The following is an 11,990-nucleotide window of genomic DNA, read 5'->3' on the forward strand; positions in this document are numbered from 1 at the left end:
CTAGCCAGCAAGTAGCTGCAGGAGAGTACTTGAATTCCTGCAGTGGTTTTGAGCTTATATTAAGCCAATTGTCATTCCTTAACAGTGAGTGTATAACTGTTACAAGTGTCATCGGCTCATTGCTAAGTCCTAGTGTAATCTCAGACAACAACCTGTCATTGGCTTCAGTTTTACATTCTTTTAAGGGATTTGTGTCATCTGAATATATATCTATATCTATATCTATATATCTATATTCAACTATATATTCAATATCTCTATATTGTACTCTCTGTTCACTCCTGGTTCCTATCTTAAGCGCATGATGCATACAAGAAAACCAGCTGTTTATTTAAAGGTATTTGGCAGAGCTGAACAATCCATTTCTTCATGGGGTCCTTGTTGTTGTCCAGTCAGCTACTGATATTGTAGCTCAAAGGCAGCTTGTTCTTGAAATTAGTGTCAGAGCCCTTGGGCAACATGCACTCCAGCAAGTCCAACAATAACAAATAAAATTAGATTTTGAGATTATGGCATTACAATGAAACCGAGCACCAGTTTTACAGCCAGCCTGCTTGTCCTGCTTAAAGCGAGAGATACATACTCCTTGTATGTTCTCACATCCAGATACTCCACAAACACACATGGGTAAATCTGATCTGTCACGGTGATCCTTTGGCATTACAGCAGGACGTGTCAAAACAATAGATTGAAAACAGTTGTTATGTCACTGTCAACATCACTTCCTAACTGCCTGTTCAAATATTTACTTAACAGGCAGTACAGATTCTGCATTTTAATACTTAAGTACAGTAGTGAAGTAGTCCTATTTCGTTACTTTACATTGCTAATATGAACACACAGAATTCTAATACAGTCTCATGTATCTAAGCTCACTTGGTTATCGAAGAATATGACAATTTAACAGACAAGAAGTGAGAGAACAGAACACTTGAGATGCATTAAACATTTATTGAAGATTTACAAGACAAAATTCTTGTGGGCTCATATTGTATGAACTCTATTATTCCTCAGCTGGATTTTGTATTTCACTCAGCAGAGTCAGCTCCCTGAAAGTAAGAGAGATAATTAGTACTTTTTTGTATAATACAATAATATCTGGTATGTATCGGAGGAAAATACAATGCAACCTTAATCAGAACATGAAAAAGTTACCTTTCCAGCATCACGGCTCTTGGCTCTCAGCTTGTTGACCTGGGACTCAGCAATGTCAGCACGCTCCTGAGCTTCCTCCAGCTCATGCTGAACCTTCCTGAGCCTGGACATGTGAGTGTTGGCCTGCTCCTCCTGTGAAGGAATTGGACTTAAGAGTGTGTTGTATTTTATGAATATTCCATTTTATGACTATAGTTTCTTTATGTCATTACTGATTTGTACCCCCTTTCCATGATAAATATCATAAAACACTTGACTTACAGCCTCCTCAGCCTGTCTCTTGTAAGCCTTGACTTTGAGCTGCAGCTTGTCCACCAGATCCTGAAGTCTGTTCACATTCTTCTTGTCCTCCTCAGTCTACGAAAATAAAGGATTGTAAGTGAATGAGGACAAAGACGTTAAAGTGTTTTTTTCTTTTGGTGAAATTGATTAACCTGGTATGTCAGCTCCTTCACTCTCCTCTCATATTTGCGGACTCCTTTAACAGCATCAGCTCCACGTCTCTGCTCAGCCTCAACTTCAGTCTCCAGCTCACGCACCTGTAAAATGTAGGTGATTAAAAAAGAATCATTAAATTCATTAAAACGTTTAGCAGAAAGTGTAGTTTAAATCCTAAAGCTAAAAATATCATGATCGTTTAAAGTGTATGCAGTTCATACTCTGGATTCCAGTTTCTGGAGCTGCTTCTTGCCACCCTTCATGGCGAGGTTCTCAGCCTCATCCAGACGGTGCTGCAGGTCCTTGACAGTGACCTCCAGGTTCTTCTTCATCCTCTCCAGGTGAGCACTGGTGTCCTGCTCCTTCTTCAGTTCTTCAGCCATCATGGCAGCCTGACATGAAAGGAAGTTTGGAATTAGGATTGTCTTTGTCCCACCAGACATTAATTGTCAAGCAAGAACTGGATCACGTATTTGTTGAAGTAGCATTAAACATAAAACATAAGACTCACATCAGTGATAGCCTTTTTGGCTTTCTCTTCAGCATTTCTTGCTTCCTGAACAGTATCGTCCACTTCACCCTGAACCTGGACAAGGTCAGCCTCCAGCTTCTTCTTGGTGTTCAGAAGACTGGTGTTCTAAATAAAGACCGAGACAAGACAATGTTTTATGTGTAAATGTCTTGCATCTTTGATGGGACACAGTTCTTTTTAATCAGTGAAAACAAACCTGAGAGTGAAGCAGTCCGACACGCTCACTAGCATCAACCAGCTCCTGCTCAGCCACTTTGCGTCCTCTCTCTGTCTGTTCCAGAGCAGCTCTCAGCTCCTCAATCTCAGCCAGCATCAGGCCATTTCTGCGCTCCACCATGGCAACCTGCTCCTTCATGTCTTCCTGTCCTCTGACGGCATCATCAAGGTGCAGTTGGGCATCCTGATAGCAGAAAAAAGTGAACTTTCTCCACCATTTTATTTGCTAGTTTTTAATTCAATTTTTATTAAATATATATCATGATATATACTTTACCTTGAGTTGTCCCTGTATGTTCCTCAGTTGTTTCTGGGCCTCAGCAGCCTGCCTGTTGGCATGGCTCAGCTGAATCTCCATCTCATTCAGGTCTCCCTCCATCTTCTTCTTCACCCTCAGGGCATCATTCCTGCTCCTGACCTCAGCATCAAGAGTGCTCTGCATGGACTCAATCACCCTCTGGCTGTTCCTCTTGATCTGCTCCATCTCCTCATCCTTTTCTGCCAGCTTCCTGTCAACCTCACCCTTGACCTGGTTGAGCTCAAGCTGAACACGGAGAATCTTGGCCTCCTCATGCTCCAGTGTACCCTGTGAGAAAAGTCACAAATAAAGCAAAACATACTTTTTGGGGAAGCAAAATCAAAGTGAATACATGGTTAAATTTTAAAAATGTTTTTAATCACATCAGTGGTCCAATATAGTAATCACAATTTTACCTCAGCTTCCTCCAATGCTGACTGAATTTCAGTCTTCTCAGTCTCCACAGTCTTCTTGGCTTTCTCCAGCTCATGGATACTCTTTCCAGTCTCACCAATCTGTTCAGTCAGGTCTGAGATTTCCTCTATAGAACAACCAAAGCCAAGTACAATTAAAGTATCACGACTATGCATTGTACATCATAAACAGGTGATGATATGTGTCAAGGATGTTACCACCATAAAAGCTCATAAACTACACAGAAGTCAAAGAAAAACTCTTACAACTGCTGAATTTATATTAAATATAGTAAGATAGGCATACGCTGCAGGTTCTTGTTCTCTCTCTTCATGGTCTCCAGGTGATCCAGAGACTCCTCATAAGAGTTCTTCATCTTGAACAGTTCAGTGCTGAGAGAGCGAGCCTCTTTCTGAGCTCCTTCCAGCTCTGCCTGGCCTTCCTCATACTTCTGTTTCCACTCTGCAAGGACCTGTAAAAATATTGATGTGTGAAAAATGATTTCATTTGACTAATTCCGATTTTGTTTTCTTTGTAACATTTATGTACCTTATCAAAGTTCCTCTGCTTCTTGTCAAGGTTGGCAGCCAGAGCATTAGCTCTCTCCACATCAATCATGAGGTCCTCCACCTCACCCTGCAGCCTCTGCTTGGTCTTCTCCAAGGAGGCACACTTGGAGTTCACGGCCTCAATGGATTCCTCAGCCTCCTGCAGACGCTGGGCAAGCTTTTTCCTGTCGTGAAGAAGAATTTGCTTTGTTTAGCTGAATAACAGGATTGCAAAAAATAAAAATATCAAGAAATAGATAGAGGAATTTGTACTTTGCTTCCTCCAACTCCTCAGTACGCTGAATTGCATCAGTCTCATATTTGGTTCTCCACTGAGCCACCTCACTGTTGGCCTTGGACATTCCTCGCTGCAGCTCAGCCTTGGCCTCCTGCTCCTCCTCAAACTGCTCTCTGAGCAGATCACAGTCATGGCGGGCTGACTGAACAGCATGGGCCAGGGCATTCTTAGCCTGTTGAACAAGCAGTCCATGTCAGAAACACATTCTAATAGATCTTATATATGTGACAAATGCCGTGGATAAGTAAATTAGTCCTTTTTATGATCCTCCCAGCTTTTAAACAATACTCCTGCATGTGCTACATCTGATGTAGAGCACCTTTTTTGAGTGGCTGACAACACTTCTCAGGTAATCTTTTTCACTGTACTGTTACATAATATAATACAATGTGCATAGAATACACATAACAGAATAGGTTACTGAGTGGAGGACGAAGTTCATAGTCATTGTGAAAATAAGAGAAAATCAACTTTTCATACCTTCACTTCCTCCTCAATGTGTCTCTTAAGCTCCTCAATCTGCTGAGTATAAGCCTGTTTGCCTCTGGTCAGCTGGGAAACAAGAGCTTCCTTCTCCTCAAGCTGGCGTGCAAACTCACCTGAATGACAGAATGTTCATGTGCTGTTAATGAAGATAACTTTCATGATGTCTAAGTACTTATTTTTACAGTACAGTACATTGATGATACAGATATGTTGCCATTTAATGTGTTTATGTATCATATATGTGTGTTACTAATTACAGTTGACTCACCGTTCTCTGTCTGCAGTCTGGCCCTCTGTGCATTAATGTCATTCAGCTGGCGAACATTCTCATCATTTTTGGCTTTGAGTTCACTCAGCTGGTCCTCAAGAGTTCTGCACATTTTCTCCAAGTTGCCCTATAAACAACACAACAGGATGTGTATTGAGTATTGATGTTGTATGTCAATGCCGTATTTGGTAGTCGCAGTCGCTGTTTCAAAGTATAACAAAAGGCAGATCCCTCACTTAAGAACAAATCACTTGCCTTAGACTTTGCAACAGCCTCCATGTTGCTGGAGAGGTCATCAATCTCCATCTTGTACTCGCTCTTCTCCTTCTCCAGCTTCTGCTTGACACGCTGGAGGTTGTCGATCTGCTCTCCCAGCTCTGCAACACTGTCAGCCTGCTTCTTGCGGAGAGCCGCTGCAGTAGCTTCATGCTGCAGGGTTGACTCTTCAAGATCACGACGCAGCTTCTGGAACTCAGCTTCACGCTTCTTGTTCATCTCGATCTGAGCAGCTGTTGCTCCACCAGCTTCCTCCAGCCTCTCACTGATCTCCTCAAGCTCCCTGGAGAGGTCAGCCCTCTGCTTCTCAACTTTAGCCCGAGCAGCTCTCTCAGCCTCAATCTCCTCTTCCAGCTCCTCAATACGAGCCTAGATTTGATTAAACAAGGTTTATAAATTGCAACATAATTTGTTGTTTTTCATTTATGGAGCCTGTTTTGCCTGCATCTGATACTGTATGTATGTTGAATAAGGTACCTGGAGCTCCTTGATCTTCTTCTGAAGCTGAGCACCAAGAGACTGTTCATCCTCAATCTTGCTGAGGAGCTGGCTGATCTCAAAGTCTTTCCTTGATGAGGATAGCAAAAAAATCTTTCACTTTCATGGTTTTTACTGTTGTTGGATTGTAATGAGTGAGATCCTGAAAAAGAGATTAATAACTTCAAAAAAAAAATGTTAAAATCGTACTTCTTGATTTTCTCATCTGATTGCTGTTTGTCATTCTCCAGATCCATTATGGATTCCTGGGCCAATTTCAGATCTCCCTCAAGCTTCCTCTTGGCTCTCTCAAGGTCCATGCGGAGCTTCTTTTCTTGTTCCAGTGACCCCTCAAGCTATGGCATGACAGAAGTTGATTTTAGGTATTTAAAAGACAACAGCATAAATACAAACAAGCTTTTCAGATAATGTTGAAATGTTGACAGGACATATTGTGTTGAATTCTTTTCATGTCATTTAAAACACAGTTTCAGCTACTTGTCAATGGAAACAAGTCATCATAACAACGGTTCTCTTACATCATCCACTTGCTGTTCCAGCTTTGTCTTGGCCTTGGTCAGAGTGTTGACTTTGTCCTCCTCTGCCTGGAGATCATCAAGTGTTTGCTGGTGGCTCTCTTGAAGGGCTTTCTTCTCCTTGGTTAACTTAGCAATGGCCTCATCTTGAGATGCCATCTCCTCTGTCAGGTTTTTCACCTAAAATGATGTGAAAGATGCATTATTTCCATCACTTTTATCCATATTGTTTATTTTTTTTAAAAATGTAGTTTTAGTATCATTTGAACCTTGTTTTCTGTGGCATGTTTCTCCTTCTCCACTTTAGCCAAGGTGAGCTCTAAGTCATCAATGTCTTTCTTGAGCTCAGAGCATTCATCCTCCAGTTTCCTCTTCTTGGCAGTCAGCTCAGCATTGATTTCCTCTTCATCCTCCAGTCTCTCACTTGTCTCTTTGAGTTTAGCCTCCAGTTGGATCTTGCTTTTGATGAGTCCCTCACACCTTTCCTCGGCATCAGAGAGGTTCTCAACTTCCTATCAAACATACAATAAATTTCAAAGAAGTTTAGAAGACTGTGAAGGTATGTGGCCTCTTTTTATCACACCTAGATATCTTTAAATGTGAGTAATATTGTTCCAGAAGTGAACTGTGTATGTGACAGAATCACACTTCTTTTTGTTTCCTACTTACTGCAGCCACTTGCAGTTGGAGGTCATTCTTTTCCTGCAGCAGGGAAACCATCTTCTCCTCCAGTTCCTTCTTCTTGGCCAATGCAGTAGCCAGGTCTGACTGCATCTTTTCATAGTTCTCCTTCATCTGCTGCAGCTCTTTCTCAGTCTCAGCACTCTTCAGAAGAGGCTTGATCTTAAAGTACAGTTTCAGCCATGGCCAGTTCTTCACATTCATGAATGAACGGATGTTGTACTGGATGGCGAAGATCGATTCTCTGTACAATAAAAATGAACAAAATATCACTATCACTGTGATGGTTTTGAAACGGAGAAGATTATCATCTCAATAATAGATAAAATAAAATATAGAAAATATCTTAAAAAATACAGTTTTTCTTTTGGACACTGTGAGGATTACAAAATAATGTCTGGACACTATTCAAATGGACCAAACAGTTCAGTCTAGTGTATAATAATCCTACCTCCTCTCCATCATCTTAACAAATTCCTTCCTCATGACATAGCCCCTGCAGAGAGCCTGAGTCATGGTCACCAGCGCAGCCAGTTTCTCATCTCTCATTTCCTCCAGGAGACCCAGCAGACCAGCTTTGAAGAACACCTATGTAGTTTCAGAAAACAAAACTTAAGCAAATATGCATCAAACAGGAAAACTATGAAAGAAATGTTATCTATGAGAATGAACCTTTGTGTGTCCAAACTTGTACTGAGTGTGGTCCACATCAATGGAGCCCAGCAGCTTCTCTGAAGCTTTCTTGTTGTCAATGAACTGTCCCTCAGGAATGACACTGGCATTCAGCACTTTGTATCTACAACAGAAAATGATTTTATTACTTACACTTACTCACTTACTTTTGTCATTCACCATCACAAAACTTCCACTTAAATCAACTTCACTTGCTCATAATGAAAACTGCAGTCACCTCTGCTTGAAGTCACCATAGAGGATTCTGCTGGGGAAGCCCTTTCTGCAGATTCTGATGCCCTCCAGCACACCGTTACACCTCAGTTGGTGGATGACCAAGTAGTTTTCCATAAGACCTAAGATTTAAAAATTCATGTAGTTTTGTTATTGATATTTCTTTGTATCGTTGTTTAAGAAACGTAACACTGTGGGGTCTCACCTGGGGTCTTTGTTTCGTTGGGAATCAGACAGCGGACAAAATGTGGGTGAGTGCTCCTCAAGTTGGTCATCAGCTTGGCCAAGTTCTCCTGTGGAACAGCATCAAAATATAAAGTCAATGGGAAAAGGTCATAAGTTTTACGAATTTGGCTTTTAATTGTTTTCCAAAATATCTATGTATGAAAAAATACATACCCTGAAAAGAGCAGACACAGTCTGGAAGGAACCGCCCTTCTTTTTACCGCCCTTCTTGCCACCACCACTAGCCTCTGGTTTGCAAAACCAGAATTTGTATTAATTGTACTGAATAAATAGCACAGTATTAATTGGATTTTATAAATCATGTCACATGGATGAAAATATTACCACTGAACTCATATCAACTTTTTTCCCAAACCCAGTGTAACAGACACACACGAAGGATTCTCACATAACATTATTAGCTACGCTTTCTGAATCAAGAAAATGCAATTTTCCTACCATGTTGCTCACTATCTTGTGCTATTAATAGGAGTAATTGGTAGTAAAGCATACTATTGTACTGGGTACTTTTTTGTTTTTTACCTTCAGCTCCAGCATGAGATGCATACAGCATGGCCAACAGTTTGTTTGAAGACTTCTGGTAGAGCTGAACAACTGAGTCATTCAGGGGGTCCTTGTTCTTGTCCAGCCAGCCAGTGATATTGTAGTCCACTGTACCAGCATAGTGCACCAGGGAGAAGTGAGCCTCAGCCTTGCCTTTTCCAGGCTTTGGCTTCTCAAAGGCCTTTGTCTTGCCAAGATGCTGATCATGCAGCTTGTTCTTGAAAGTTGTATCAGAGGCCTTGGGGAACATGCACTCCTCTTCAAGGATGGAGAAGATGCCCATTGGCTGAAGGGAAATTTTGACAATTTCACAATAATGTAGACAGACAACAGGAATTCAGTTCTACCCGACAGACTTTTCTTACCTTCTCAATAAGCTCAATGCAGGCAGCCAAATCCATACCAAAGTCAATGAACTCCCATTCAATGCCCTCTTTCTTGTACTCCTCTTGCTCCAGGACAAACATGTGGTGGTTGAAGAACTGTTGCAGTTTCTCATTGGTGAAGTTGATGCAGAGTTGCTCCAAGCTGTTGAACTGGAATTATGGAAAAACATTGTCAATGTCATGGCAAAATAGGGCTGAACTTTAAAAGTGCTCAGATATGCTTCAACAACTCACATCAAAGATCTCAAATCCAGCGATATCCAACACTCCAATGAAGAACTGTCTTGCCTGCTTTGTGTCCAGCATCTCATTGATACGGACAACCATCCACAAGAACATTTTCTCATAGATGGACTTGCACAGAGCACTGACAGCATTGTTGACCTAAAACATGGATTTTAGTGTAGAGATTGTTCAGAATAATTTTTTTAGATCACAAAGAAAGTATTTTTGTATTCTTTTTGTCAACCATCAAATTCTCTTTTTATTACCTGTGGCACAGTCTGACCTTTGGTCACCATCTCATTTCCGACCTTGACTCTTGGGTAGCACAGAGCTTTCAGCATATCGGCTGAGTTCAGGCCCAGGAGATAAGCGATTTTGTCAGCCACTGGTGGAGAGAAACACATAATGCACTAAATACACATTAACACATTACAGTTTTAACCACTACAAACGTGTGCATGATGAGAATGTGGTATTTAAGCAATTACCCTCAGTGCCATCAGGTTCAGCCTGCTCCTCACGCTGCTTCTGCTTGAATTTCATGTTTCCATGATGCATCACAGCTCCAGTTAGCTTGAAGATGTTTATCTTCTCCTCACCACTGAAGCCCAAGATGTCAATGGCAGTCTGTATTACACAGGAAATAAATTTAAATACATACTGACAAAAATTTTTACCTAAAACAAACTGTGAAGTGTAAACTTACATCTGTCGCAATGAACTCCTCCACATCATTGATGCTTTTCACAGTGATTTCACCCTGACTGATCATTGGGTAGTCATAGGGGTTAGTGGTGATCAGAAGAGCCTCTGAAAGAGAAACAAAATATATGAGCTTTTCCACTGATGTTGTTTCTATTTGCTATTGTTTTAGTATTCCTCTGTTCCAGTGATGTTGTGTGTTGCTTACCCAGCAGTTCAGGCTTGTGGCCAGTCATCAGCTGATAGAAGATATGGTAGCTCCTCTCAGCAGACAACTGGAAGGTGACACGGGACTTCTCCAGCAGATCTAAGAATAAGAAATTCAAATGAAAACTTTGAGATTACTGTATTCCATTATAATGTGTTATTTTAGAGACCAGATTGTGGTTGAGATGAATCTTGACTACCATGGTTGAAACTTACATGTTTCAATATCAGCTGATGACAGCTTGCCAGAGGAACCAAAGTGGATCCTGATGAATTTACCCTAGGCAGGCAGATCATTAAAAACATCAGTTTTTGCAAACAGCAAACAAACAAGTCTCATATATTCCCTCTTCTACTTACAAAACGAGAGGAGTTGTCATTCCTCACAGTCTTGGCATTACCATAGGCCTCTAGCAGAGGGTTGGCCGCAACAATTTGGTCCTCAAGAGAGCCCTGCAAGAGAAGATTCAAGTTACGTTCATTCAAATTAACTTCCCTCTCACAAACAGGTGTATCCTGAATTAGCGATTTTACCTGCATTTTTCCAGGTGTTGGCTCAGCCTTCTTAGCTCCAATAGCTGCAATTGTTGCAAAATACTGGATGACACGCTTGGTGTTGACAGTCTTTCCTGCACCAGATTCTCCACTGAGGTACAAGAGACACATTATCAAGATTCTGCTTCATTATTATAAAGTATATTAAGATTTGGCACAACATTTTGTTATATACTCACGTAATCAGGACTGACTGGTTCTCACGATCTAAAATACAAACATATATGCCTCACATGAGTTACATTTCTAACTTTCCTTCAGTAAGGTTATGATTAAGTGACATCAGTGACATTGGTCTTACCAGTGAGCATGAACTGATAGCCATTGTCAGAGATGGAGAAGATGTGGGGTGGTGCCTCAATCCTCTTCTTTCCTCTGTATGCTGCCACACATGTAGCATCATACACAGGAAGCCACTTGTAGGGATTCACAACAACGCAAAACAACCCAGAGTAGGTCTGTAATAGTAGAGAATAAACAATGCATGAACATTTGTATGTATAGAGATTCATTATATACTCATTGAAGTAAAGTAAAATCTTACATAGATCATCCATGATGCATAACGCTCTTTGAGGTTATACAACACAGATGGCTCATTGAGGTGGGTCATCATGGCCATGTCCTCCATCTTATCGAACTTTGGAGGGTTCCTGGGATGGATGTCATCCTCTTTTACAGTGACCGTCTTAATAGAAAACAGCATTAACAGTTTTAAGACACTGAGAGACATTTTGTTCAAAGTTTTATCACTTCAGTGAAATGGACATTTAGGGTCTGTGAATCAAAACAGATGGACAAAACTATGTTTTTATCATGGTGTTTTAAACTGTATAATTATTCACCCACCTTTCCTCCATCTGTCTCAACTGTGGCTTTGCCACCCTCTCTTTTGACGAGTTTGCCTTTGACGTACATCTCATCTGCATCAACCACAAAGAAGGCAGATTTGGCATCGAATGGAGCAGTCTGGGCCTCAATCCTCTCCTTCTCTGGCTTCCGGAGGAAAATGGCCGCCGGGCCATACTGCTCCATCTCTGCGTCCGTGCTCATGGTGGCACTTCAGTGAAGCCTGAAAATATGAGAAATTAAAACATAAGTTAGTTTAATAAGTTAAGTTTCTTTTTGTTTTTATTTCACAGACCATGCAATTAACTCGAAGAATTTACCTCAACTGATGATGCAAAATGAAAGTCCTTGGTACCCTGTTTTGATAAAGATGCGATAAAATAAGTTTTAGGTTGACTAGTGTAAGTTTTTATAATTTCATTAAAAAATGCCTTTTGAAAAATGATGATGAAAAATCATCTGTAATAATAATGATAATGAAAAGATAAGTAAAGTAATAAAAATTGTAAACTGTATAAAGCAGTGTAATTTTTTCACCAACAATGATACAATGTAATAACGTCACAGAGACATGCTATAGAAGTGTGCACTCACCCGTCTTTGATGCCAATCAGTTGAAGCAGAGGTCCTGAGCTGCTGTTTTTATACACAACGAGTCTGCCTCCTCAGCATAAGTGCTTCACTCAGTTTGGTCAGGAATGCTTGACACCTTGTTGGTTGATAGTGATATGTTCTGTGCATATAAATG

At 40.8% G+C, this 11,990-nt stretch overlaps 1 protein-coding gene across 1 annotated transcript; it reads right to left on the reverse strand.

Moving 5' to 3' along the window:
- Positions 1–1,013: 1,013 nt before the first annotated feature.
- On the reverse strand, positions 1,014–11,461 carry LOC124072948 (myosin heavy chain, fast skeletal muscle-like). The gene is made up of 39 exons (XM_046414752.1): positions 11,243–11,461; positions 10,938–11,081; positions 10,695–10,851; positions 10,573–10,600; positions 10,373–10,484; positions 10,199–10,291; positions 10,055–10,118; positions 9,840–9,938; positions 9,636–9,739; positions 9,418–9,556; positions 9,196–9,314; positions 8,939–9,088; positions 8,684–8,854; positions 8,298–8,604; positions 7,929–8,002; positions 7,735–7,822; positions 7,534–7,651; positions 7,296–7,419; positions 7,075–7,211; positions 6,612–6,867; positions 6,212–6,454; positions 5,946–6,122; positions 5,617–5,762; positions 5,407–5,497; positions 4,909–5,298; positions 4,654–4,780; positions 4,380–4,498; positions 3,875–4,071; positions 3,603–3,786; positions 3,360–3,525; positions 3,056–3,180; positions 2,619–2,927; positions 2,322–2,525; positions 2,105–2,230; positions 1,815–1,985; positions 1,590–1,694; positions 1,417–1,512; positions 1,156–1,287; positions 1,014–1,049 (listed from the first exon to the last, which is right to left on the reverse strand). The coding sequence occupies exons 1-39, from the start codon at positions 11,444–11,446 to the stop codon at positions 1,029–1,031; spliced, it is 5,817 nt and encodes a 1,938-aa protein (XP_046270708.1). The 5' UTR covers positions 11,447–11,461; the 3' UTR covers positions 1,014–1,028.
- Positions 11,462–11,990: the final 529 nt, after the last annotated feature.

The sequence above is a fragment of the Scatophagus argus genome, chromosome 16, assembly GCF_020382885.2.
Source record: "Scatophagus argus isolate fScaArg1 chromosome 16, fScaArg1.pri, whole genome shotgun sequence".
Classification (NCBI taxonomy): domain Eukaryota; kingdom Metazoa; phylum Chordata; class Actinopteri; family Scatophagidae; genus Scatophagus; species Scatophagus argus.